This window comes from Tursiops truncatus, chromosome 13 (assembly GCF_011762595.2).
Source record: "Tursiops truncatus isolate mTurTru1 chromosome 13, mTurTru1.mat.Y, whole genome shotgun sequence".
NCBI classification, from domain to species: domain Eukaryota; kingdom Metazoa; phylum Chordata; class Mammalia; order Artiodactyla; family Delphinidae; genus Tursiops; species Tursiops truncatus.
Window position 1 is genome coordinate 7,598,355 of NC_047046.1, and position 26,856 is coordinate 7,625,210.

The 26,856-nt window shown below is 45.7% G+C and overlaps 1 protein-coding gene across 7 annotated transcripts in view; it reads right to left on the reverse strand.

The window, feature by feature from the left end:
* CFAP251 (cilia and flagella associated protein 251) overlaps positions 1 to 26,834 on the reverse strand; it is a 68,927-nt gene extending 42,093 nt beyond the window's left edge. For 5 of the 7 annotated variants that reach the window (XR_012325106.1, XR_012325107.1, XR_012325108.1 and 2 more), the window contains exons 1-7: positions 23,940 to 26,834; positions 22,877 to 23,287; positions 17,316 to 17,456; positions 14,833 to 14,942; positions 9,696 to 9,807; positions 9,295 to 9,375; positions 645 to 722 (exon numbers count right to left, since the gene is read on the reverse strand). Coding sequence is in view for 4 of the 7 variants with exons in the window: in XM_073790010.1 (XP_073646111.1) it covers positions 645 to 722; positions 9,295 to 9,375; positions 9,696 to 9,807; positions 14,833 to 14,942; positions 17,316 to 17,456; positions 22,877 to 23,287; positions 23,940 to 24,365 (1,359 nt within the window). In the remaining 3 variants the exon portion in view is untranslated. The remainder of the gene's footprint in view (positions 1 to 644; positions 723 to 9,294; positions 9,376 to 9,695; positions 9,808 to 14,832; positions 14,943 to 17,315; positions 17,457 to 22,876; positions 23,288 to 23,939) is intronic. The other 2 variants (XM_033836830.2, XM_073790011.1) reach the window with 2 other exon arrangements.
* Positions 26,835 to 26,856: the final 22 nt, after the last annotated feature.

The window sequence follows — 26,856 nt, forward strand, 5'->3', positions numbered from 1 at the left end:
TTCATCCACGGTGTGGCAGGCGTCTGTACTTCATTGCTTTTAATGGCTCAATAATATTCCATATATGGATAGACCACATTTGGTTTATCCATTCATTAGTTGATGGCCATTTGATTTGTTTCTACCTTTTGATTATTGTGAATAATGCTGCTGCTATGAACATTTGTGCATAAGTATTTGTTTGAACACCTGTTTTCAATTCTTTGGGGTATATACCTAGAAACTGGTGGGTCATATGGTAATTTTATGTTTAACTTTTGATATTTTTTTAATCTCATGATTTTTCCCTGTGTCAGTATACATATGACCAATCTGTTTGTTAATTCCTTTTTGAAAGGGAATAAAGTCCAAGATCTTGAAAAACCCTTGATCTTGAATATATTTTAGACCTTAAATATATTCACATAAATATTTGCCACATTACTTTAAAAACTTAAATGAAATTTAAATTATCTGCTTCTGATTTAATATGCTAATTTCCAATGGGACTAAAATAAATGCTATAATTAAATCAAAACATTTTAATATATGTTTATTGCTTTCTAAGTAGATACTATATTGTTACATTACCAAAAGATCTGTACTTAAAGAATAAACACATACTTGTTTATACATTTAAAACAAATGAAAATATTTCTACTTACCCACATATAATATATTGCTTGTGTTTTACTATTGCTCACCAATTCTTTATTATTTGTTGGATTAAAAGTAAGGTAGCTCTGAAATATAAAGTATGAAAATATGTTACATTATAATACATTTTCTGTTTCTCTCTGGTTAAGCTGAATGTTAAAGTTAAATTATTTTATTTTATTTTATTTTTTTTGCAGTACGAGGGCCTCTCACTGTTGTGGCCTCTCCTGTTGCGGAGCACAGGCTCCAGACGCGCAGGCTCAGTGGCCATGGCTCACGGGCCCAGCCACTCCGCGGCACGTGGGATCTTCCCAGACCGGGGCACGAACCCGTGTCCCCTGCATCGGCAGGCGGACTCTCAACCACTGCGCCATCAGGGAAGCCCTAAATAATATCTTTAATTAAATAACTGAGTAGGAATATAAAACAGAAAAGACATGGGGGATTGCCCTGGTGGTCCAGTGGTTAAGACTCCACACTTCCACTGCAGGGAGCACAGGTTCAGTCCCTGGTCAGGGAACTAAAAGATCCCACATGCCTCGTGGCATGGTCAAAATAACAAAAACAAACAAACAAAACAAAAAAACAAGAAAAAAAAAAGACATGGCATTTTTTAAGCAATAGGAATATAATTTAAATACTGAGTGTTAAAATTAATGGTCTCAAACGTGTTTCCTTTCTTATTTAGTCTTATTTATTATAATTCATCATCTATAAATTGGAGCAAGCAAAAGTAAACTAGTATATTCACCAATAACCTTTATTCTGTGTCCTTTTGGACAAAGACTGCTGTGTATTCATTTCTAAATTTAACAGGGCCACAAGGGAACTTGGAATGAATGCAAAATATTGGAAGGGGGTTCTGATTCCTGCCAAGATGGTGTGTAGCATGGGTTGCCTGGCTCCCTCCCCAAAAATCAACCCTGCAGACACTATAGAAGTGAAGGAAACCTGAAATGCAGAAACTAAGTAACAAGTGAGAAATCCCTGGGGAGACAAGGCATAAGTCTTGAAATGATATATGCATGGGAGGCGGGCAGCTGCAGCCTGACATGGAGGGCTGCAGGAGACAGATGAGAGATGGGTTGGAGAAATGCTTCGTTTGTTTTTTAAAGATTTTTTTGGATGTGGACCATTTTTAAAGTCTTTATTGAATTTCTTACAATATTGCTTCTGTTTTACATTCTGGTTTGTTGGCACTGAGGCATGTGGGATCTTAGCTCCCCAACCAGGTACCAAACCCGCCCTCCCTGCATTGGAAGGTGAAGTCTTAACCACTGGACTGCCAGGTAAGTCCCAAGAAATATTTTTTTTTCTTTGATTTTTTTTTCATCTTTATTGGAGTATAATTGCTTTACAATGTTCTGTTAGTTTCTGCTGTATAACAAAGTGAATCAACGATATGCATACATATATCCCCATATCCCCTCCCTCTTGCGTCTCCCTCCCACCCTCCCTATCCCACCCCTCTAGGTGGTCACAAAGCACCAAGCTGATCTCCCTGTGCGATGCAGCTACTTCCCACTAGCTATCTATTTTACATTTGGTAGTGTATATATGTCCATGCCACTCTCTCACTTCGTCCCAGCTTACCCTTCCCACTCCCCGTGTCCTCAAGTCCATTCTCTACATCTGCGTCTTTATTCCTGTCCTGCCCCTAGGTTCTTCAGAACCATTTTTTTTAATCCATATATATATGTTAGCATATGGTATTTGCTTTCTGAGAAATGCTTTTTAAGTTCCATTCCTGCCTCTCCCACCCCATGTCCTATTCCTTGCCTGTTGACTGCTGCCTCATTTCAGGAATGTAAACTACCAATGCCAATGTCAGGTGATCAATTTCAGGACAACACAAAGGCCTGGGTGGGGTGAAGAACTGGTGAAAGCAAGTGCATGGATCAGGCCTCACAAAGGCTGAAAATCAGCCTCAAATCACCTCAATCTCCGATTAGACCGAGGCGACCACTTTGCCAAAGGCCTCTAAGAAGCGAAAGTAAGTCTTCCTTGGCGTAAGTTATTATCAACCTGAGCCTCAAATTATTCCTATGCTTTTTAAAGCACAACATCTAGCATTCAATGAAAAACAACCAGGCATAGGCAAGAGACATGTCCAAATGACTGAAAAACAAGGGAGAAAAGTAATCTACAGAAAGAGACCCCCAGGAGATCCAGGTTTTTTATGGCTGAGTAGTATTCCATTATATATATGTACCACATCTTCTTTATCTATTCATCTGTTGATGGACACTTAGGTTGCTTCCATATCTTGGTAATTGTAAATAATGCTGCTACGAACACTGGGGTGTATGTATCTTTTTGAATTAGTGTTTTTGTTTTTTTTCAGATATATATCCAGGAGTGGAATTGCTAGGTCATATGGAAGTTCTATTTTTAGTTTTTTGGGAAACCTCCATATTGTTTCCCACAGTGGCTGCACCAAGTTACATTCCCACCAACAGTGCACAAGGGTTCCCTTTTCTCCACATTCTCTCCAATATTTGTTATATTGTGGTCATTCTGATAGGTGTGAGGTGATATCTCACTGGGGTTTTAATTTGCCTTTCCCTGATGATCAGCAATCAGATAACTCTATTTTTTTAAAAAAATCAAGTGGAACTTCTAGATCTGAAAAAAAAATGGTTTAAAAAACACAAAATGGAAATTGAGTTATTTTTAGTGAGGTGGATGGACATAGAGTCTGTCATACAAAGTGAAGTAAGTTAGAAAGAAAAAAACAAATACCGTATGCTAACGCACATATATGGAATCTAGAAAAATGGTACTGATGGACCTAGTGGCAGGGCAGGAGTAAAGATGTAGATGTACACAATGGACTTGACAACACAGAGGGGGAAGGGGAAGCTGGGACGTAGTGAGAGAGTAGCATCGGCATATATACACTACCAAATGTAAAATAGATAGCTAGTGGGAAGCTGCTGCACAGCACAGGGAGATCAGCTCAGTGCTTTGCGACGACCTAGAGGGGTGGGATAGGGAGGGTGGGAGGGAGGCTCAACAGGGAGGGGATGGGGGATACTAACACAACATTGTAAAGCAATTATACTCCAATAAAGATGTATTAAAAAAAGTGAATAAAGCATAGGGTGGGAGAAAAATAAATAAAAATAAAGAATAAAAAACAAAGGACCTCCCTGGTAGCACAGTGGTTAAGAATCTGCCTGCCAATGCAGGGGACACAGGTTCAAGTCCTGGTCTGGGAAGATCCCACATGCCGTGAAGCAACTAAGCCCGTGCGCCACAACTACTGAGACTGTGCTCTAGAGCTCACGAGCCACAGCTACTGAGCCCGCATGCCACAACTACTGAAGCCCGCGTGCCTAGAGCCCATGCTCTGCAACAAGAGAAGCCACTGTGATGAGAAGCCCATGCACCACAATGCAGAGTAGCCCCCGCTCGCCACAACTAGAGAAAGCCCATGCACAGCAACGAAGACCCAATGCAGCCAAAAATAAAATAAAAATAAAAAATAAATAAATTTATTTAAAAAGAAAAGAATCCGCCTGCTAGTGCAGGTTCGAGCCCTGGTCCAGGAAGATCACACATGCCGTGGAGCAACTAAGCGTGTGCGCCACAACTACTGAGCCTGCACTCTAGAGCCCACAAGACACAACTACTGAGCCCACGTGCCACAACTACTGAAGCCTGTGCGCCTAGAGCCTGTACTCCGCAACAAGAGAAGCCACCACGATGAGAAGCCCGCGCACCACAACAAAGACTAGCACCCACTCGCTGCAACTAGAGAAAGCCCGCACGCAGCAACGAAGACCCACGGCAGCCCAAAAATAATAATAAAAATAAATAAATAGGGCTTCCCTGGTGGCGCAGCGGTTAAGGATCGCCTGCCAATGCAGGGGACACAGGTTCGAGCCTTGGTCCGGGAAGACCCCACATGCCGCAGAGCAACTAAGCCCGTGCGCCACAACTACTGAGACTTCACTCTAGAGTCCGTGAGCCACAACTACTGAAGCCCGCGTACCTAGAGCCCGTGCTCCACAACAAGAGAAGCCACCGCAATGAGAAGGCCGTGCACTGCAACGAAGAGTGGCCCCCGCTCTCCTCAGCTAGAGAAAGCCCATGCACAGCAACAGAGACCTAACGCAGCCAAAAATAAAAATAAATAAAAATTTTAAAAATGAACAATACATCTTTAAAAAAAAATTATGTTGGGTGAAAAAAGCTAGAGCCCTCCACAAAGAGTCTATTTCATAAAATTCATTAAAATATGCAAAGTAACATTAATAAACAGGAGAGTCGATGTTGGGAGATGGATAGAGGGAAGAGATCATACCTTGAAGGCCATAGTGAGGAGTCTGGGTTTTATTCTAAGGACAAGGGAAGGCATTGAAGGATTCTGAGTCAGGGAGTGATATGATATAATCCGTTTTGCTTATTTAAAAAATATTACTCTGGGGCTTCCCTGGTGGCTCAGTGGTTGAGAGTCCGCCTGCTGATGCAGGGGACACGGGTTCGTGCCCCGGTCCGGGAAGATCCCACACGCCGCGGAGCGGCTGGGCCCGTGAGCCATGACCGCTGAGCCTGAGCGTCCGGAGCCTGTGCTCCGCAACGGGAGAGGCCACAACAGTGAGAGGCCCGCGTACCGCAAAAAAAAAAAAAAAAAAAATCACTCTGACTGCTGTGGGGCAGCAGGGTGCAGTAGAGATTAGCTGGGAGGATGCAGAGGTCATGCAGGCAGAGGTGACTGTGGTCTGGACTAGATGGTGGCAGTGCAGACAGGGAGGAGAGGAAGGAGTCCAGCATCGACCTTGGAAATAAATGGTACTTACAGCCATTGGGATGAGATACCCAAGAAGCAAGCATGGCAAGAAGAGGAAGAGGCAGAAGAAGAACTCCCAGAACCAAACCCTGAGGAACGCCAAGATTTAGAAGGTGTAAAATGAAAGAAGAAGCCACAAAGGAACCTGAGAAAGAACGGCCGGGGAGACAGCAGGAGAAGCGTCTTGTGACCCCACTGGGAAGGGTGTGATGAGGGTTCAACAATGTCCGTTTGATTTGGGAACACCAGTGACCGTGATAAGCATAGTTCTGATAGAGCTGTGGGTGGGTGGAGGACAGATGAAAAGAACAGAAATGTCCATCAACAGAGGATGGATAAATAAGTTGTGTGACACTCAAAGAACAAAAAACTGGGCTTCCCTGGTGGCGCAGTGGTTGAGAGTCCACCTGCCGATGCAGGGGACACGGGTTCGTGCCCCGGTCCGGGAAGATCCCACATGCCGCAGAGCGGCTGGGCCCGTGAGCCATGGCCGCTGAGCCTGCGCGTCCGGAGCCTGTGCTCCGCAACGGGAGAGGCCACAACAGTGAGAGGCCCGTGTACCGAAAAAAAAAAAAAAAAAAAAAGAACAAAAAACTGTACAGCAGTGAAAGTGAATAGGAATTACAGCTCAAGAATCGACATCAGTGAATCTCAGAAACAATGCTGAGCAGATGAAGCAATTAGTCTGATTCCAAACATAGAAAGGTCAAGAACAGGTAAAATGAAAGAAGACAGTATTGAAGGATACATACATCACTGGGGAAAAGTATAAAGAAAAGCACAGGCAGGTATAACACAAAATTTGGGATAATGGTTAACTCGGGAGCAAAGCTTGGGATGAGATCGGGGAGGGGAACACAGGGGTTTCTAGGGTTTCGGTAACATTCTATTTCATGATCCAGTGGTGAGCACACAGGTACATTTTATTTTCTTCCTTAAAATGTACACATTTTGCATGTATGCCTTATTTAGCAATAAAGTGTAAAGAAGTCAACTATTTCTTGCAAAAAAAAAAAGTAAATGAGACAAGGAAGTAGAGAAAGCAAGTGTGGACAGTGCTTCTGAGAAGTTTCCCTGGGAAGAGGGGCAGAGGGCGTAGCTGGAAGGAGAGGTGGGGTCGGAGGAGTTCTCTCAGGACCGGTGGTCCTGAAGCGTGTTTATTCTCAGTAGAGGGAGAGTTGACAGCTGCAGGAGAAGGGCCCTGAGGCAGCCAGCGGTGTGGGGGGGGAATCTAGTGCGCTGGCCCTTCGCCGCAGTCAGAGGGGAAAAGAGAAGATGGCGGGGTTGAAGGTGTGTTGCAGGCTGGGGAGGGAGAACAGGCCCGTGTTTGTATCTGATGGCTTCCATTTTCTCAATGCAACACGGGGTTGGGGGCGGTCACCCGCTGAGCATGGGAAGCAGGGAGTGGGGAGGTGGGACGAGCAGGTGTGAAACTGTCGTCTCTGGAAATGAAAAGTGTCACAGCCGACCAGAGCGGCCAAGCCAGGCCCAGAGCCGTCTTGAAATTCGTGACTGAATTGCAAGCAGGATGAATCCGCTGGGTTGGGTGCTTCTCCCCAGCTGCATTCAGCCCACTGGGGTCCAGGTCCAGAGGAGGCTGAGGGTGGGGCTCACCCAGAGCTGGGGGGGCTTGTGTGGTGCTGTCCGGCAGCACTTCCGGTTGGGGTGGAGGTGTTCTAACACCTGTGCTGCCAGCGATGTAGCCACCAGCCGCATGTGGATAATGAGTGGCTGAAATGTGGCTAGTGAAGCCGAGGAAATGAATTTGTGCTTTAACTTTAATCAATTTCCATTTTTGTTTGTTTGGGTCACGCCACGCGGCTTGTGGGGATCTTAGTTCCCCAACCAGGGATTGAACCTGAGCTCCCTGCAGTGTAAATGCGGAGTCCCAACCACTGGACCGCCAGGGAATTCCCGAAATTTCAACAGTCATGTGTATTTAGCAAAGTTGCAGTATAGAAATCAGTTGAAGTTCTATACACTAACAATGAACATTCTGAGAAGAAAATTAAGAAAACAATTCCACTTAATAATAGCATCAAAAAAAATACTTAGGAATAAATTTAGCCGAGGAGGTGAAAGATTTGTACGCTGAAAACTACAAAATGCTGCTGCTGCTGAAAGAAATTAAAGAAGACGTAAATAAACAGAAAGACAGGGGCTTCCCTGGTGGCGCAGCTGTCAAGAATCCACCTGCCGGGAGATCAGCTCGGTGCTTTGTGACCGCCTGGAGGGGTGGGATAGGGAGGGTGGGAGGGAGGGAGACGCAAGAGGGAAGAGATATGGGAACATATGTATATGTATAACTGATTCACTTTGATATAAAGCAGAAACTAACACACCATTGTAAAGCAATTATACTCCAATAAAGATGTAAAAAAAAAAACAAAGAATCCGCCTGCCAATGCAGGGGACACGGGTTCAAGCCCTGGTCCGGGAAGACCCCACACGCCACGGAGCAACTAAGCCCGTGCGCCACACCTACTGAAGCCCGTGTGCCTGGAGCCTGTGCTCCGCAACATGAGAAGCCACCACAATGAGAAGCCCGCGCACCGCAACAAAGAGTCGCCCCCGCTTGCCACAACTAGAGAAAGCCCGCATGCAGCAACAAAGACCCAACACAGCCATAAATAAATAAATAAGTAAAATAAATCTATTAAAAAAGAAACAAACAAAATAAACAGAAAGACATCCATGCTCCTGGACTGGAAGACAATCCTGTTAAGATGACACGACTACCCAAAGCAATCTATAGATTCAATGCAATCTCTATCAAAATCCCCAATGCATTTTTGGTAGCAATAGAAAAACCCATCCTAAATACCCAGGTATGGCTGGTAGCTTTGAGAAGTAAGGAAATTGTGGGGGGCACTTCCCTGGCGGTTCAGTGGTTAGGACTCCGCACTTTCACTGTCAAGGGTGCAGGTTTGATCCCTGGTCGGGGAACTAAGGTTCCACAAGCCATGTGGTGTGGCCAAAAAAAAAAAAAAAAAAAAAAACAAGGAAGGAAATTTTTTTGAGGGAGCAGAAGGAATGTTGGCGGAGGGAGAGCAGGAGAGACATAAAGCTGATAATGATGTGTGCCTTGCTGAGTCCAGTCACCCAGACCCCCTGCTTGGGTTCTGGTTCACACAAGCCATGTACATCCTTACCACAGTGTCTGGTACACAGTAGGTACTCAATAAATGCAGGTGAATGACGGCTGTGAGCATGAATGAGACGATGCAGAGCAGCACAGTCAATGCTCTGGGTGCCCTCGGCAAGTCACCTCACACAAATCGAGAATAATAACTCCCCTATAATAAGAGCAGTTCAGAACATGCTTCTAGAATAAGAAAGGCTGCTAGCTGGGTGACTTTAGACCAGTTATTTGATAGTTAATCGTAGTAATATGAATCCCACAGTAACATCTTCTCAGCATGTTTGCATGGGTTACATGAGATATTGTATGCAAAGAACTTAGCACAATCTGGCACATAAGAGGTGATCAAAAAAATTAGCAGAGCTTCCCTGGTGGTGCAGTGGTTGGGAGTCTGCCTGCCGATGCAGGGGATGCGGGTTCGTGCCCCAGTCCGGGAAGATCCCACATGCCGCAGAGCGGCTGCGCCCGTGAGCCATGGCCGCTGAGCCTGCGCGTCTGGAGCCTGTGCTCCGCAGCGGGAGAGGCCACAACAGTGAGAGGCCCGCGTACCGAAAAAAAAAAAAAAATTAGCTATTATCATCAAAAATAAAATGAGATCATGGACAGGAGTTTTTTAAAAGCTCTTGGGCACCATAACAAAGCTCCAGTAAAACAAAAAGTAGTTTTGAACTGGCTTCAGTGTACCTTTAGGTGGATCTTCACAGGCTCGAAATGAACTCACCTGAAAACCATACTCTTTGGGAAGGTTAAGAGTGCAGGCTGGTGTTTCCACCGCTAAAGTCCACCTCCAGATGCAAACTTTCTGTAAGTGATGGCAGACAGAGGAGAGTGAGAAGATTCCTGAAGGGTACTGGAGGAACCTACACCTCTTGTGGTAAGCCAGTGACCTCCGCTAACTAAGCAAAGCACAGTGAGCTAAGCCGCAGGCAGGGAGCCCCTGACCGGTCACCCCCCCTCCACCCAGAGAACCACAGACGCCACATGGCCTGAGCAGGAGCCCCTGACCGGTCACCCCCCTCCACCCAGAGAACCACGGACGCCACACAGCCTGAGCACAGCTGCTTGCGGGGACACTTGTGACGGGCGGGCCAGCCGCTGAAGCTGCCGTGACAAGCCCTGTACCTGGATCTCAGCGTCTGAGATGGTCGCCAGGTACTTGGCATCATGGGTGATGGCCATGGCCCTGATGCCGCCACCTTCTGGGCAGCTGTCGAATATCGTGTGCACAGGAATGCTGCAAGACAGGACGGGGGACACCCAGGTCAGGAACAGAACAGCTACGGAGAAACAAACGTGGTCCACCCACATGATGGAAAGTTGCTCCGCCATAAAAAAGGAGTGAAGCACTGACACAGGCGACAACACGGATGAACCTTGAAACCATGGTGCTGAGTGAAAGAAGCCAGACACCAAAGGCTACAGATTGTATGAGTCCATTTATATCAAACCTCCAAGATAGGCAAATCCATAGAGGCGGAAAGCAGGTGCGTGTTTTCCAGAGGGTAGGGGAGCGGGATGTGAAGGCTGATGGTTTCAGGGTTTCCTTCTGCGGTGAAGAAAATGTTCTGCAACCAGATAAGAGGCGGTGGTTGCACCACACTGTGCATATACTAAATGCCACTGAGTTGTTCACTTTAAAATGGTTACTTTTATGTTATGTGAATTTTACCTCAAATTTAAAACAAAAACTAACTCAGGGCAGCACGTAAACATGCTATTTGTTCTCTCCTGGAGCTCTAGTCTCTCCTTCATTATCGAGCGCTGATTCTGTGCCAGGCGTGAAGGATGAGAACATGAAACAAGACGTCTAGGACACCATCCTAGCTCTCAGGAAAGCCGGCGTCCTCCTCCAGAAGGGGGAGTGTAAACAAGCACAGGCTTTCTCGACAGCACCTTCCCTGCATCTGTCAAAATCCTCAATGCACAGACCCTAAGACTCGCCAATTCCACTTCTACAACTTTTTTTTCCCTAGAGAAATAATAGCAAAAGTAAACAGAGATAAATGCCAGTTCATGTTTATTGTGGCACTGCTTTAATAGCAAAAATCTGGAAACAACATAAATATCCATTAATACGGGATTTGTTTAAAAAATATCATGGTAAACCATACAATGAAAACGCATGCCACCTTCAAAATGAATGAGGTAGATTTGGGAAAGTGACCAAAGTTTTGTGGAAAAAAGCAAATAGCAAAACAGTAGACGTAGCATCATCCTGAGAGAGAGAGAGAGAGAGAGAGAGACTGTGTGTGTGTGTGTGTGTGTGTGTGTGTGTGTGTGTAGAAAAAAGTCTGGAGGAATGAACTCCAAACTACATGGTGACTCTGGATATAGGTTTGGGTGAAGGGGGACTTACTTTTTTTTTTTCTTACACGTCTGTATTGTGTCACTGGCAAGACTTTAGAACTGTAAGATGCAGACAAAGCCTTAACACACGCAGAATTTAATTAGATGATATCTGAATACCTGAGAGAGCCAAAGAAATGCAAGAAACAGCTGAAGCAATGATGGAAGTAAGCTGTGATGTGGTGGGGGTCCCTGACTGCCACTGGAAGAGTGGGTGGTAGGAAGACTTAATCCCGGAACGCGGGCTATGCAGACCCCCCGTTGGTTTTTCATTATGGAGACCTTGTTACAGCAAATATACACAGGCCTCAGCATGTCACACAGGCCTCAGTATGTCACATCGGTGTCCCAATTGGCTGGAACCAAGTCTGTGCCCTAGCTGAGGACCTGTCTGGTTCTCTGTCACTTGAGATATTTTATCCCACTGAGACGTGGCCCCAAAAATTGCCTTGGGAAGGGAGTCCTAAAGTTGTTGGGAATGACATAATGACGTTCTTCGTGGGAAGGTGTATCTCATCCCCAGGGATATTTAGAATTAAATGCAGAGAAGATAAGTCAGTTGGACCTGTACTCTTAACATATTTGTGATAAGAGAATTTGTTCCTTTTTTTAAGAATGGGTCATGTTTAAGAGAATTTAACATATTAGAGTCTCTAACAGATTAATTTGTGATTCTAATTGAAAGTCTGTAGTTGATTTAGACTTGTGATTTTAAATTCAAATTGTATTAGGTTTATAAACAATACTTGAACACTTAAGAGAACTTAGGACTTGCCATATTTATGTCTAATTTATTAGATTTACAAGAATTACTTAAGTACTGGTGAAGGATTTATTTGTTAATCAGACTACTAAAGAACTTAAAGATGAAACTGAATATATCAATTTCTAAATGCAGTTTAAAATGTTTAAAAGGAGTTAATAAAATTTGTGAGACCAAACATTAATCAAAGCCCCCTTATAGGCAATTGCAAAAATACGCTAGATTTACGGAGTAAGATTTAAGTTGAACTAATATCTCAAGGAAGAAGTACCGTTTATCACTTTAATAAGGTGAATATTAATTCTAAAACCAGAGAATCCTTTCTGGGTTCCCAGAGTCATCATTTGCAATATCATAAAACTCATATCGACATATCATTTTAATTGTTAACCACAGATACACTTCACTTTGTAATTTTAAAAAATGACTGCCAGAGTCACCTCCGGTCTAGTGGGGGAGACAGCTCTATAAACAAGAAAAAAGCAAAGGATAAACACTGTTTGAATGGAGGCCAGCTCTGCCTGGGGCAGGGGAGCTGTCAGCAAAGGCTTGAGAGAAGAGAGGCACCAGAGGGGCCCATCCTTCCTGCCTCAGGACCTCCTGATGCAGGAGATGACTTTCCCTCGTGTGTGTCAGGTGGATGTGCCATTTCTTGCAGCTGAAAAGCATGTAATCGCTAGAGATGACCGCTAGGCAAGCAGAAGGGAATTTGATTTCGTGGGGGAAGTGTTCGCATGGCTAGGATGTGAGCGTGTACTCCCTGTAACAAGGGCTGAGCTGACAACGGGCAGCAGGGGAGCCCGTTAGGATTTTGCGCATGGGAAAAGATCACGCTCAAAATGTTGTAGAGAAAAACCATATGATGATATATGATGATGGCCATACATGTGTATTTTTTTTTTGGCCTCGAGGCAGGCAGGATCTTAGTTCCCTGACCAGGGATCGAACCCGTGGCCCCTGCAGTGGAAGCACGGAGTCTTAACTACTGGACCACCAGGGAAGTCCACTTACACATGTGCATTTAAAACAACATCAGGGGGCTTCCCTGGTGGCGCAGTGGTTGGGAGTCCGCCTGCCAATGCAGGGGATGCGGGTTCGTGCCCCGGTCCGTGAGGATCCCGCGTGCCGCGGAGCGGCTGGGCCCATGAGCCATGGCCGCTGAGCCTGCGCGTCCGGAGCCTATGCTCCGCAACGGGAGAGGCCACAACAGTGAGAGGCCCGCGTACCGCCAAAAAAAAAAAAAAAAAAAAAATCAACAGATGAATGGATAAACAAAATGTGTTATATCCATGCAATGGAATCTTAAACAGCTAAAAAAAGGAATGGAGTACTGATTCATGCTACAACATGGAAGAGTTTTGAAAATATTGTAAGTAAAAGAAGCCAGACACAAAAGCCACATATTGTATGATTCCACGGACATGAGATGTCCAGAATAGGCAAATCTTTACAGCTAGAAAGTAGATTAGAGGTTGAGGGGAGGGGAGAATGAGGAATTCATTAGTTCAGATTTTCTGATTGGGTGCTGTGAGTGTTCTGGAGATAGTGGTGATGGCTGCACAACACTGTGAATGTAATTAATGCCAGTGAATTGTATATACATTTAAAAGTGGTTCAGTGTCACGGAGGCTGGTTTGAAGAGCGAAACTGCAGTGGGGGAGATCAGTCAGGAGGCTACTGCAATGGCCCAAGCAGGAGAGGGTGGGCAGAGGCGGTGGATGTGGGTTCAGAAGTTATTTGGAGGTGGAGGCGCAGGACTTTTGGACATTTTAGCAGGAGATGCCCACGGGACATGCAGGTGGACTGTCCTCCAGCAGCTTCCCCATCAGCAGACAGGAAACACTGAGACGGCTGTTGAGAGTAAGATGGCGCAGTTTCAAACCCTGGCTCTGCTCCTGCCTGGCTGGAGAACATCACCAACAGCATCCTCACGCCCTGAGGCCACAGCTAAGGAATGGCCAGAGGAGGATGAGGCTGAAAAGAGTCTGAGAGGGAACAGACAGCAAGCAGGATGAGGACCAGGGGACATGGTGTCAGAGGGGCCAGGGGAAATGATTAGGTAATATGGCCCTATGGAGGCCACCGGTCACCTGGGAGAGAGCAGTTCCTGTGTCACAGAACATTCAACATAACTTCTTCCTAAACTTCTTCTCCACCTGGACTCGTCCACCCCCCACCTCACCCCATCCCACCCCCCTACACACCCAACCAAGGCCTTACAATCTTGTCAGTGAATCTAGCACTACTCTCTGCCTCTAGTACCAGGAATTACGAAAGGACACAATTCTGTGAGCATCTATCCTGGGCCAGGTGCTGTGCTCTGATCTTCCTAACAATCCGGTAGGGTAAGTAAAGTAGATCAAATAGCGCCCCCTCGAAATTCATTCCACCCAGAACCTCAGAAGCGAGCTTATACAGAAAGAAGAGTCTCTGCGGATGTAATTAGTTAAGATGAGGTCATACTGGTTAGGGTGGACCCTAAACCCAATGACTGGAGTCCTTATAAAAGAGAAGACCTTACAGAGAGACACAGAGGGGGAAACGCCACATGAAGATGGAAGCAGAGGCTGGAGTGACGTGTCTACAGGTCAAGGACCACCAAGGATGCCAGCAACCACCCAAAGGAGGAGGGGAGCATGGGACAGATTCTCTCTCAGGGCCCCAGGAGCTCCCTGCAGACTCCCCAATTTCAGACATTTGGCCTCATGAACAGTGAGAAAATAAATTTCTGTGATTTTAAGCCACCCAGATTGAGGTAATTTCTTACAGAGCCCAGGGAAATGAAGACAGTAAGTACGATTAGTCTTTTTTTTTTTTTTTGGGCAGATGGTGAAAGTCACATAATTTCTCCGGGTCTCCCAGCTGGGTGAGTGTGAGTTAGCCTCCCTCAACCCTGTCTGCCTGGGGGCCACCGACAAACCAAGTTTCTGGGCTTAGAGAGCCAAGAATCACCCATGGGAAATTCACCAAAGTAATGTCATCCCAACAGGCCTTGAGGCAGTAAGACAACCTCCCCTGAGAACCTCGCCCCTCGCCCTGCCTCCCAGCACCAGCTTCTGTATCCCTGGACCGGCATGACTCCTTTTTTGGCGGGTCACGGTGGCAGACGCTGTACAAAAACGCGGGGGGAAGTGGCCACGACATGCCTACCCCGTGAAGCAGTCCCATATGATTATCAGGCATTCGGGCCCTTTGTCAGCCGTGGCGACCCAGCGCCTGTCTTCACTGATGCAGAGGCAGGAGATGACGTTGGGGTGGCCCTGCAGACGTGGAGAGAAGTCGCTCTGAGACAGGGGTTGGGGGGGGCCCAGCCCTGGCACCAGCAGGAAAGGCGGGGCCCCGGAGGCACACCTGAGCTCCCTTTCCAGATGCCACTGGCTGAAAATCCTACTCCCACCCGCCTTCCCTGGTGTTTCTCTACAGCCAGAGGTTTTCAAACTTCCCCTCAAAACACTCTCAGGGTAAGCTGCACTCCCTGCAAGAACAGTGGCTTCCTAGGGGTCGAGGCGTATACCCGACTCTGAGCCCACGTTGAGAATACATGTCCAGGTCCCCCCACCTCCAGCCCCCTCGAACCTCCCTACCAGCCTCATCTCCCCCAAAACTGCTCACTCAGGTCACTGAGCAGCTCTGGAACCAAAGCCTCCTCACGGGCCTCTGCTTTCACTCGTATCCTCCTACGATCTTCCCCACACAACAGAGGAATCTTCTGGAAACACAAACAAGATGGCAGCCGGGAAACAACCCCTGTTTCCCTCCTTCCGTGTCACCCCTCGCTCACTCTGGCCTCTGTCTGGGCCTCATGCACGAGGCCTGAAAACTCGGAGCTCTGTCTGTCTGGGATGCTGTTCCCCGGCAAAACGGCCCCAGGCTAGCTCATGCTCAGCCTTCAGGTCTTGGCACAAACAGCACTTTTTTATTCCCTGCCCACCCAATCCAGAGGAATCTCCTCTCACCCTGATGCTTCCCTCTTAGAGCATTTTCACGTTTCCTTTCGAGCAACTGTTAAAATCTTTAGGTATATGCTTCTGTGTTCACTTGTTTAACGACTGTCTCTCCATGAGGGGGGACTAGATCTATGTTGTTCATGACTACAGACCCATCACCTGAAACATAGTGGTTATGATAAATACACGTGGGATGAATGAACGAACGAACAAATGGCCAAGGCCACTCCCAGCCATCCAACTCTGCGGAGGCTGGACGCCTTCCTACTTCTCAGCCCCTCTGCCCCGCCCGCCCCCCTGACTCTGAGCCTGCCCACCACACTGTGCTTTCTCCCCCTGCCGCTACCTCTGTGCTCAGTGCTACACATTCAACTAAGCTCTGAGAAGGGCTGCTTGCTGACTGTGTGTGTATTTCAGGACTTCTAGAAAGCAAATTCCTTAAGTTACACCCACGTGTCTTGGATCCCTGGCACGATGCTGAATACTGGCTGAGCTCTTGGAAAATACTTTGTGAAGTTTCTGATCTAGGCATTGACTAAGGAAGGTCCTTATATGTCAACTGAAAAGGGTAACATGGAACTGTTTACCGGGTTAACTAGTGGAAAGTCGGACACCAGGAAAACGTGACATTTGGACAGGTACATGATGAAAAAGGGGTCAAAAACATCCGGAACAGAGGAGGCAGAGCACTGAGGGGAAGGCAGGCATGTGGGGCATTCGGGGAGGCACAGAGCAGGGTGTAAATAAAGCCAGGTGCTGGAGGGAGGAGACAGGAGGAAAGACTGACCCACTTAATGCTTTGAAGTCAGGAGACCTGGATGTAAGACCTGGCTTCAGCATCTGCTAGCACAGCCTTGGGCAAGTCAGCTAAATCCCTCTGAGCCTCAGTTTCCTCTCCTGTGAAATGGGAATATTAACACTCACTTCTCAGCAGGAGTAGGAGGATCAAAGCCCTTTGAGCCTTGGAAAGGAGTCTGAGTGTTAATTAGGTCCGAATCCCTTTGCATCTCACCATAGTCCTGTGGAGACAACATGGTCTCTCCTGACCACGTTTTTACAGAAATGTAAAAAATACAGATGCTTTAGATTCTAGCTACTATAAAATTAAAGTCAACTGCTATTCTGATTAGAATCAGAGAGAAAACGAACAATAAAATGTGTTCCTAAAAAAAAATTTGCTATGGTTCAGAAGAGAAGAGGGAAAATGTGTATAAGATGGAATGAAGTTGACCCCTGAAATAAAAACCAAAGTGCTGGACTTCCCTGGTGACACAGTGGTTAAGAATCCACCTGCCAATGCAGGGGACACTGGCTCGAGCCCTGGTCCGGGAAGATACCATATGCCGCGGAGCAACTAAACCCGTGCACCACAACTGCTGAGCCTGCGCTCTAGAGCCCGCGAGCCACAACTACTGAGCCCACGTGCCACAACTACTGAAGCCCGCGCAACTAGAGCCCATGCTCCGCAACAAGAGAAGCCACCGCAATGAGAAGCCTGCGCACCACAACAAAAAGTAGCCCCTGCTCGCTGTAACTAGAAAAAGCCTGCACACAGCAACAAAGACCCAACGCAGCCAAAAATTAATTAATTAATTAATTAATTAAAAAGCAACAACAATAACAACCAAAGTGCTGTATTCAGGTTAAAAACAACCTCTTTCACTTGAAGTAAGAAAACCTGCAAACCTGAAGATGGTGCTGGTTATTCTTGAAGACATTGTAGATGACCGCAGTGTTAGCACTGGCATACAGAAGAACTCTCTGGTTTTCATCTTGAATGTAGTAAACAGGAAGGGAACTGTTCCATCCGAACGACCAGGTCATGGCCTGGAAGACAAAGGTAAAACCGGGAAGACGCTACGGTGCACGAACCCAGAGCTGTGATGCCGGGTACTCCCGGCCTGAGTCCTGGAGGAGAAGGATTCACATCATCAGCCAATGAAGAGACATCACCTTGAGAAGTCCTCAAGAGCACGCTACACCGTGGATGACGCCTGAAAATGGGATGCTACGTGAAAGGAGCCAGATGCAAAGGACCACACACTGTGTGACTCCATCTACATAAAATGTCCAGAATAGGCAGATCCGTAGAGACAGAAAGCAGATGAGTGGTTGCCAGGGGGTGAGGGGAGGGGGAATGGGGAGCGACTGCTTACTGCGTATGGGTTTCTTTCTGGGGCGACGGAAATGTTCTGAGAACAGGCTACAAACCAATCAACTGTATACTGGAAAAGGGAAATTTTCAGACATAGAAAACAAACTTATGGTTACAAAAGGGGGAAGGGGGGGTGGGAGGGATAAATTAGGAGTTGGGGATTAACAGATACACACTACTATGTATAAAATAGATAACCAACAAGGACCTACTTGTTGTGTATAGCACAGGGAACTATACTCAATATCTTGTAATAACCTATAAGGGAAAAGAATCTGAAAAAGAATATATATATATATATACGTATACATATGAATCACTTTGCTGTACCCCTGAAACTAACACAACATTGTAAATCAACTATATTTCAACAAAAATAAATTTTAAAAACTTTTTTTAATTTTAAAGGGTAAACTTTACAAGGATGTGGAGAAACTGGGACCCTTGTGCGTTACTGGTGGGAGTGTGAAATGGTGCAGCTGCTGTGGAAAACAGTATGGAGGTTCCTCAAAAAACTGAAAATACAATTACCATATACTCCAGCAATTACACTTCTGGGTATCTACCCCAAAGAACAGGAAACAGGGTCTCAAAGAGATATGTGTACACCCGCGTCCATAGCAGCATATTCCACAGTAACCAAAAGGTGGAAAAGAAGCCAGTGTCCATCAACAGATGAATGGATAAACAAAAGGTGAGTATTATTCAGCCTCCAAAGGGATGGAGATTCTGACACATGCTCCGACATGGACGAACCTTGAGGATATTATATAAGTAAAATACACCAGTCACAAAAAGACAAATATGAACTGAATGGTTCCACTTATATGAGGTCCCTAGAGTAGTCAAATTCATAGAGACAGAAAGTAGAAGGGCAGTTAGCCAGGGACCGGGGTGGGGTTGGGGAGCTGGTGTTTGTGGGTACAGTGTGTGTTTCACAAGATGAAGAGGGTTATGGGGACGGGTGATGATGGTGGCTGCACAACCATGTGAATGTGTTTAACACCATTGAGCTTTTACACATAAAAATGGTTAAGGTGGTAAATTTTATGTTATGTGCCTTTTACCACAATCTTTTAAGAAAAAGTTAAGAGGGTGGATTTTATGGATGGGAATTCTACCTCGATTTGAAAAGAAAAGCTACGTGGTGCTTACACAGGCGTGTTTGCTGTGTAAGAATTCAATGAGTTCGACACTTGCGTGTGCTCTTTCTGTTTATACGTTATATTTCAATAAAGACGTTTCCTTTAAAAAAAGAAAGTCTTCAACAGTAAATAGAAACAACTTCCTATTCATCTTCTCCCCAGGACCTAGACCCAGCTCAGTACCAGACACACAGTGAGCACTTAATGTCGTGAAACTCAATTTACTGAACGAGAGTACGTAGAATGGACAAGTTATAATAAAGTCACTAAGTAACTTCGTAAGAAAGGCAATTATTCAGCCTGGGTATTTGTTCCTTATACACGATTTTCCCTGGAAGGATAAAGTATAAAAGAGACAAAATTCCCTCAGGAGGATTAAAAATTCCACACTGCCAGGAACAAGTCCAAAATAAAAATTTCATGAAATGAAAAATAATAGGTACTATAAATCCAACTACTGCTTCCAATTCAATAGTAGTTTGTTTATGTATATTTTTGTATTCAACGTCTCTTACAAAAATTATGGATAAACTGTGGTACATTCATACAATGGAATATTATTCAGCAATAAAAAGAAATGAGGTTGCAGGCCATGAAAAGATGTGGAGGAACCTTAAATGCATGTTGCTAAGTGAAAGAAGCCAGCCTGAAAAGGCCACAAACTGTATGATTCCAACTACATGACACTGTGGAAAAGGCAAAACTATGGAGACAATAAAAATCAATGGTTGTCAGGGGCTTGTGGGGGGGGGGATAAGGGGGAGGGAGAGATGAACAGGTAGGGCACAGGACATTTTTAGGGCAGTGAAACTACTCTGTATCAAACAACAATGGTAGATACATGTCATTATGCATTTGTCAAAGCCCAGAGAATGTACATCACAGAGTGAACCCTAAGGTATAAACTATGGACTTTAGGTAATTCTAATTCATCCATATTGGCTCATCAATTGCGACAAATGTACTGCACTAATGCAAGATGGTAATAATAGAGGAGACGAGGGGGGAAGGAGGCACAAGGGAGTATGTGGGAATTCTCTGTGTTTTTCATTCCATTTTTCTATAAACCCAAAACTGCCCCCAAATAATAAAGTCTATTTAAAAAATTAACCAAGGCTGATGTGGTAGAGTATTTAAAGTGATGGCTAAGTGATTAGTTACCAAAAATCAGTGGGTTATATGGGAGCATAGAAATGAAATCTGGTGATGAGATTTCCCTGGCGGTCCAATGGTTAAGACTCCGAGCTGCCACTGCAGGGGGCGCGGGTTCCATCCCTGGTCGGGGAACTAAGATCCTGCATGCCTCACGGCCGAAAGAAAAAAAAATAAAGAAATGAAATCTGGTGAGTTTCCTTTCTGATCTTTAATGATACTTAAGGTTAAATTGATGTACCGTATATTTCTCCCAAGACAGAGTGGGCAACGTGGCCGATTTCTCTCTCCTACACCCTTCATTCCCCATTCTCTCCTGATTCCATCTGCTCATTCGCTGTAATTTATATTTATATTTAGGTCTTTTATTGTGTGGGTGTGAGTGGTAGAATCACGGAATCATAATTGCCTCAAGCTGCAACTTCTAGGAACGGAACTATTTCATATCTGGCTGGTTCTTAAGAGCCAATTTCTTCAAGTGAGATGGTTCTTTTGGAAACCTGCTAATTCTAAAAGGCCTTATAGTCGTCCTGGAAATTTATTTTGAGATTTAACAGATTAGTTATAAAAAGAAAACACTCTTAACTAGACTCCTGTCTCCAGGTAAACCTCTTTCAAGGTCAAAACTAGGCTGACCTCACTCAGTAGTAACAGAACTTCCTTGCTTGAGCAGCCCTCACGTTAACCGAAATCACACAGTACTAACACTCATCGCATTTTCCACTACTTTTAACACTCATGGCGAATGATGATGGAGACAGCCACCTCTTACATCAATCTTCTTCTAAAACATGGTCATCTGGAAAACAAAACTTTATTGTCAAAATCAGATTTCACTGTATTTGATAGTTATATGATTCCTTCTCATAAACACATGATACCTTGTTACTTGGCTGGAGGTGGTATTCACGGTTAGGTCTATTTACCATGAGCACTGCGAGTTATTACAGGCCTTTGGGATAAGCTGGGGGAGCCCAAAGGAAAAGGAGGATGCTGCGAGCACAGAGATGGAGGGGCACACACTCACTGAAGCACCTTTGGTGAGAGCAAGAAATTAGAAACAGCATGAATGGCCATCAATAAGGAAACAGCCGAATTTAAAACGAGGAAGTGGATATACACGTACTGATACAAAAAATCCTCTAAGACATGTTAAGTGCAAAAACATTTATGCACAAATGCAGAATATCTCACTGCAAAAACGAACAACTAAAAACACAAATCGTGTGCGTGTGTGCGCACAGATACATGTTTACATATGTACCAACAAAGGTCTGGAGAGATACAGTTATACCAAACTGCAACAGTAGTCACCTCAGGAAAATGGGATTGGGATGGGAGTGTGTTCGAGAAGAGGAATCTTTGCCTTTGTATATTTTTTTTTATAAAGAGCACTAATTCATTTTAACAAAAAGAAGAAACAATAAAGGTGAAAGGAAAGGAAAAAGAAAGACGGCGCACCCAAAGAGCTAAGCAAACCTGCAAAGAGAGGCCTAGGAAAGTTTGGTTCTGCGGTGAGTCCAAGGCTAACGGGGGCCCAGACCTGTGCAGTGGCTTTTGTCAAGTCCAGGTAGCTGGGAAAAGATCACTTGCTCTAATTAGTGATGTTACCTGATTTCTGGTTAGTTGGCTAAACAAGACAAATGTCTTCATGGGCTCTAAAACTCAATTATTCTTGGGACTTCCCTGGCAGTCCAGTGATTAGGACTCTGAGCTTCCACTGCAGAGGGCAAGGGTTCAATTTCTGATTGGGGAACTAAGATCCAACATGCCGCTCAGTGTGGCCAAATAAATAAACTCAATTATTCTTTCTTTCAGACTGAGCAACTGCAAGCTTGAACCTTTAACTCCATTGCTCAAAGTCAGCCAAATCTACAGAAAGGAGGCTGTCAGTTCTCTGCACTTCCCCCTCGGCATCCTTCCGTCACCACCACCAGCACAACCGTCACCACCATCACCTAGTTGTTAACACTTGTCAAGTGCTCGCTCTGTGTTAGGAACTGCATTAAGTACACACAGTCCATCACTTACAAATCTTCCAAAGGCATGAATCTACGGTGGGGGGAGAAAAAAAGATGAATCCTAGGAAACAATTTTCAGAAAGTAGCAGATGGAGGAAGAAAGAAGGAGAAGGGAAAAAAAAAAACCCTCCTCTTCCTTCTCTTGGCAAATGATAATATTTTTACCCTCGCAGATGGCGCCTCCCTGGAACACTGTCAGCGGCAGCAAAGGCAGACTCCTTTGGACCGCCTGGTGCTTTTCCCGGTGGCTTTCACTTTTTCCAGACCTTTGACTTACTGATCTATCTTGGGATGGATAGTTTTAGGAACCTGTGGTGGTTTTAGGAGCTGGTAAAGGGATCAAGCCAGTTACAGCAGAAGAGGCGAGAAGAGGAGGGAAAGGCAAGGAATTGGTGGTATGGAGGAGGAGTATCATGATGTGGGAGAGAGAGAGGGAAAGGGAGGGAGAGAGACAGACGGAGCGAGAAGAGAGGGGAAAGGGGAGAGGTCGATTCTGAGTCTCCCCCAAGAAAACAGCATCCTATACAACGGACAAACCACGTGTGGAATTTCCTGCCTGCAGAGCAACGCTGCTGAACCCAGATGCAGCGTTCCTGTCCACATACTGTCACACATGTCCAGCCACAGCTCCAAACTGAACTTTACAAAGACACAGGTCTTTGATTAGCTTAAAAAGGAGCTTTCTGGTGGTATTTTTTTCCATATGCATAAAATTCCCCTATTTCACAATACTCTCAAAACACTGGGGGAAATTTAAAAGCATGTTGCACTTACCAAGGGATACACGTTGGCACCGTCATCCTTTTGGAACAAAATGTCCTCGGTGGCAGTGGAGACCAGTGACCCCTTAGGGATCCTTGCTTTGGGCTGGAATTCTTTTTCTTTTTTCTCATTTACGTATAATACTCTTGTTTCTTTTCTCCCTTCTCTCTTTTCTGGCTCCAAGTCTCCCCTTTCTGGTTCCAAGTGTCTCCTTTCTTGTCCCAATTCATCTTGGGGCCTCTGGTCGGTTCTCTCTGCAAGCTCGCCCGAAGGCTGCTTTTCGGGGGAACTAAGCTGTTGTTCCGCAGAAGTGGTTAGATCCAAATCAAGAAACTCTAATTGCGAGGCCATGCTTGGAAGTTCGAATGTTTCCAAAAGCTCTGATTGTAATGAATGCTTTGACTCTCTACCACTATAGGTTTTCTTAAAAAAGAAATAGAAAGGAGATTGTGATTCCAAATACAGTACACGCTGCTACATGCCCTCATTTAGTTTCCTTTCTCTTCCTAATCAGCCAGTCTTAGTGTTAGCCTCACATCGGAATTATGAAGCACTTTTTAAAAAGAGCCTGGGACATTCTGTACTCAAATAACATGAATCGTGGGTGTGTCAGGTTTATCCTTGGCCTACTAGCAGACCCACAACAGCAGAATTATTCTTCTAAGTGGCACTGGTGGCCTCCAAAAGCACCACAGAGCCACAGAGAGTCACTTCTCCTTGGACCAGAGGTGATTTCTACAGGCTGTTTAGACAAGCACACTCCAGCTAACCCCTGTCCTTTAAGTCAGCCCTGGTACACACCTCCTCCAGGAAGCTTTCCCTGATCATCCTCCAAGCTGGGTCAAGTGGCCTTTATATAGATACATATCTCCTAGGTACCTCTCAATCACTGCACTTAGTTTTATAATGTTTGCCTCCCTACATACCCTAGAGCTCCTTAAGAGAATGGATTGTGTCTTACTTGGTTTTATATCCACAGAGCCTGGCAGGTAAGTGGGTAACAAGCATTCAATTAATGATTAGGAATGAATGAATGAACAAACGAATGATTGAATGAATGAAAATTCCTACTTACTGGGAGTGTTCCTGACAAGATTGATTGGGAATCAGTTGGTGTAAGTCTCTCCAAACTGATCATGGACTTGGTGATTTCTTGGGGCTTCACTGTGGTTTCTTCATGTGCTCCTGCTGCCTCCTCCTTCCCAAATTCTTCCCCCTCTTCTTTCCCCTCCGCTCCCTCTCTCTCCGCTTCCCCCTCCTCCTGAGACCCTCTCCACGCTAATGTGTTATCTTCTTTTAATTCCTGTTGCATATTTTCTAGCCCTTCATCATTTGGATATTTTTCTTCTTCTTCTTCTTCTTCTTCTTCTTCTTCTTCTTCTTCTTCTTCTCCTCCTTCTTCCATTTCTATTTCTCCATATTCTTCTGTTTCTTCCAGTGGGTTTTCCTCTGCATCTGACATTCTTCTCTTTGGAGATGTCTCTAGAGAAATTTTGAGCATAAAAGTCAGCAGGGCCCTCTGTTTTCCATTTTGATTTCCTGGTCCACAAACCCATCAATGAAATGTGCAATACCAGCTCTGTTCCTTTCCATGGGAATAAAAAGAATGCCATACTCCTGGGAAAGCCTGTCTCAAATCTTTAAAAATATTGATCCCGGGCCTCATCTTTCTGAGGATAATTTTAGAGCCCTCTAACTCAGTGTATATATATTCATATTCCCACAGGCAGCAAAATGATAACCCAGGCATTAGCAACAGTTCTAATAATACGAATGGGGAAGAAGCAGGTACCTTAGCGGTTAAAAGTGTTGGCTTTCCAGTCAGCCTCTCCTGGCATTGAATCCCAGTTCCACCACTCAGGTGCTCTGTGACCTTGGGCAAGTCACTTTACCCCTCGGAGTCTAAATCTGCTCACAGGCAAAATTAAAATGATAACCCTAAATTCTGGGGGTGTTGTGAAGATTAGATGAAATGACATATGTAAAATGCTCCAGTTGCAGCACAGACTGCTTGAGAAATGGTAGCAGTCTAGAAAGTTAAAAAGCCTAGCATGTTCTCTCGTTTATTTCTTACAGCAAACTTAAGAGTCTGAAGCTCTGAGAGGTGAAGTGACTTATTCAAGATCATACAGCGAGTAAGAAGCAGACCTCTCAATGTTCAGTTCCGCCATCTGAAAAATTGCTAAGATTTCAAGTTTAGGGCCCTTAGTACAGAGCCTCTTCCGACTGCCAAACTTTGCCAAATTCCTCATGGGGGTGCGGGGAGCAGGTGTGTGCGTCCGTGGGGGCACAAAGCCCAGGCGTGGACCTTTCCTCCAGCTCAGGTCTGCCTGGAGCTGCCCTAGGGCGAGCCCAGGTGGGGTGAGCGCCCCCCAAGAGGCACCAGGCCCCTCCTTGCCGGGGCCCCCGCCCCTGACTCACAGAGCGCGCCCACCCTGGTCCTCAAAGGCCGGGGTCTTCCCGCCGCGTGAACCCCTTGTCCACCTCCCGGCCTGCAGCTGCCGCCGCTTTCTCCTCCAAGGGCTCCCTAGTTACGGTCGCCATCCAAGCCCCGTCTCCATGGTAATCGCTGCCGCCTGCAGGCGACGGGCCGTAAAGCACGAAGGCTGGACAGCGGTCACGTGCCCAGAAAGCGGCGGGAGCGGGAGCGGGGAGCTGGTCGAGCTCGCCCCCTGCCGCCGCGACTTGGGAGGTGAAATTGGCTTTCCTCTCACCTCTCTCCTCCCCTCCCACTCTCCCCCATGTTTTCCCTTGGTGCCATCCCATGAGAAGCTGCAGCGGCCAATCCTAGCAACTTTGACTTTCTGAAGACTTGACAAAGTTATGTGAAGAAGTACGAACGGTTTGATAAAATTCTCTTTGTCAAAAGCAAACTAAATTTCCCGGTCTCATTGGTGCAGCACACAGCTGTCCTCCCCACCTCCTCGCCCGGGCACTAGATGTTGTACAGAAAATTTTAGCCAGCTGGGATTAAATGTTTCATAGGTTACGTTATCTTATCACATAACGTTTCTGCCAAACCAGTTTGTTAAATCTGTTAGGATGATTCCACCTCCAAGTGTCTCTCCACTAGAACCTCACAAAAGACAGCCCACCTGCGTGGCCATCCTGAGGTTTCTGAAGCGGGGGGGGGGGCTTGCAGGAAACCAGCCAAAGGCACTGATGCAGAAGACTCTCTGCTGCTATCATTTTAGGAGGATGTGAATGAGTCTCTCCATCCCCACCCCACCCTCATACCCCAATGCTGGTTGCTGCATTTGCATGCATCTCAAAAAAATAAAAGGGATTCCTGGATGGGGCAAGCTGTGTTTATTATAGTCTAGGGCTTATAAAAGACTGGAAAACACGTGGAATTAGAAAAACAATTTAAACACTGGTAAACACAGCACGTCTGTGGCTACAAAGGGGGAAATCCACGTGGACATTCGGCTAGAGTACATGGTGTTTGGGGGCAGACACTCAACAGGAAGGCTTTCCAGCCGAGCACGAGCACCCATGGCTGGAAGGACACCCAGTACTGACTCCCGTCAGGGCGAGCTGATATCTGCATCTAAGCCAAGCAAATCCAGGCCTGAAGAACCCAAGCATGCCTCAGTAGAATGTGCCAGATGCCCTCTGAAACAGAAAGTGGTCTGCAAGAACTGTGGAAATAAAACACTGTGATACGGTGAAGAGAGAAAAAAAGTAAAGCACGGAGGCACTAGGAATCACTGAAACTCACTTTGCCATGTTAAAGAGAGAAAATAAAAGGAAGGAAGGAAGGAGGAATCAGCATTTGCAAGAAGACAGCTCTGCACACACTGCTGGTTCCCATCAGCAATGTCAACACACCTTAGCAGTCTACAAAAGTGCTGATCCGAGGGCAGGCCCAGGAGACTCAATTATCCTGTATCCAGAGCAGCAATGCCGCAGTGCAAACGCAGGTGCAGCCTGAACGTCTGGGACCCCCATTCACTAAAGGATGACGTCCCAGAGATGTTGCTGGTCAAATC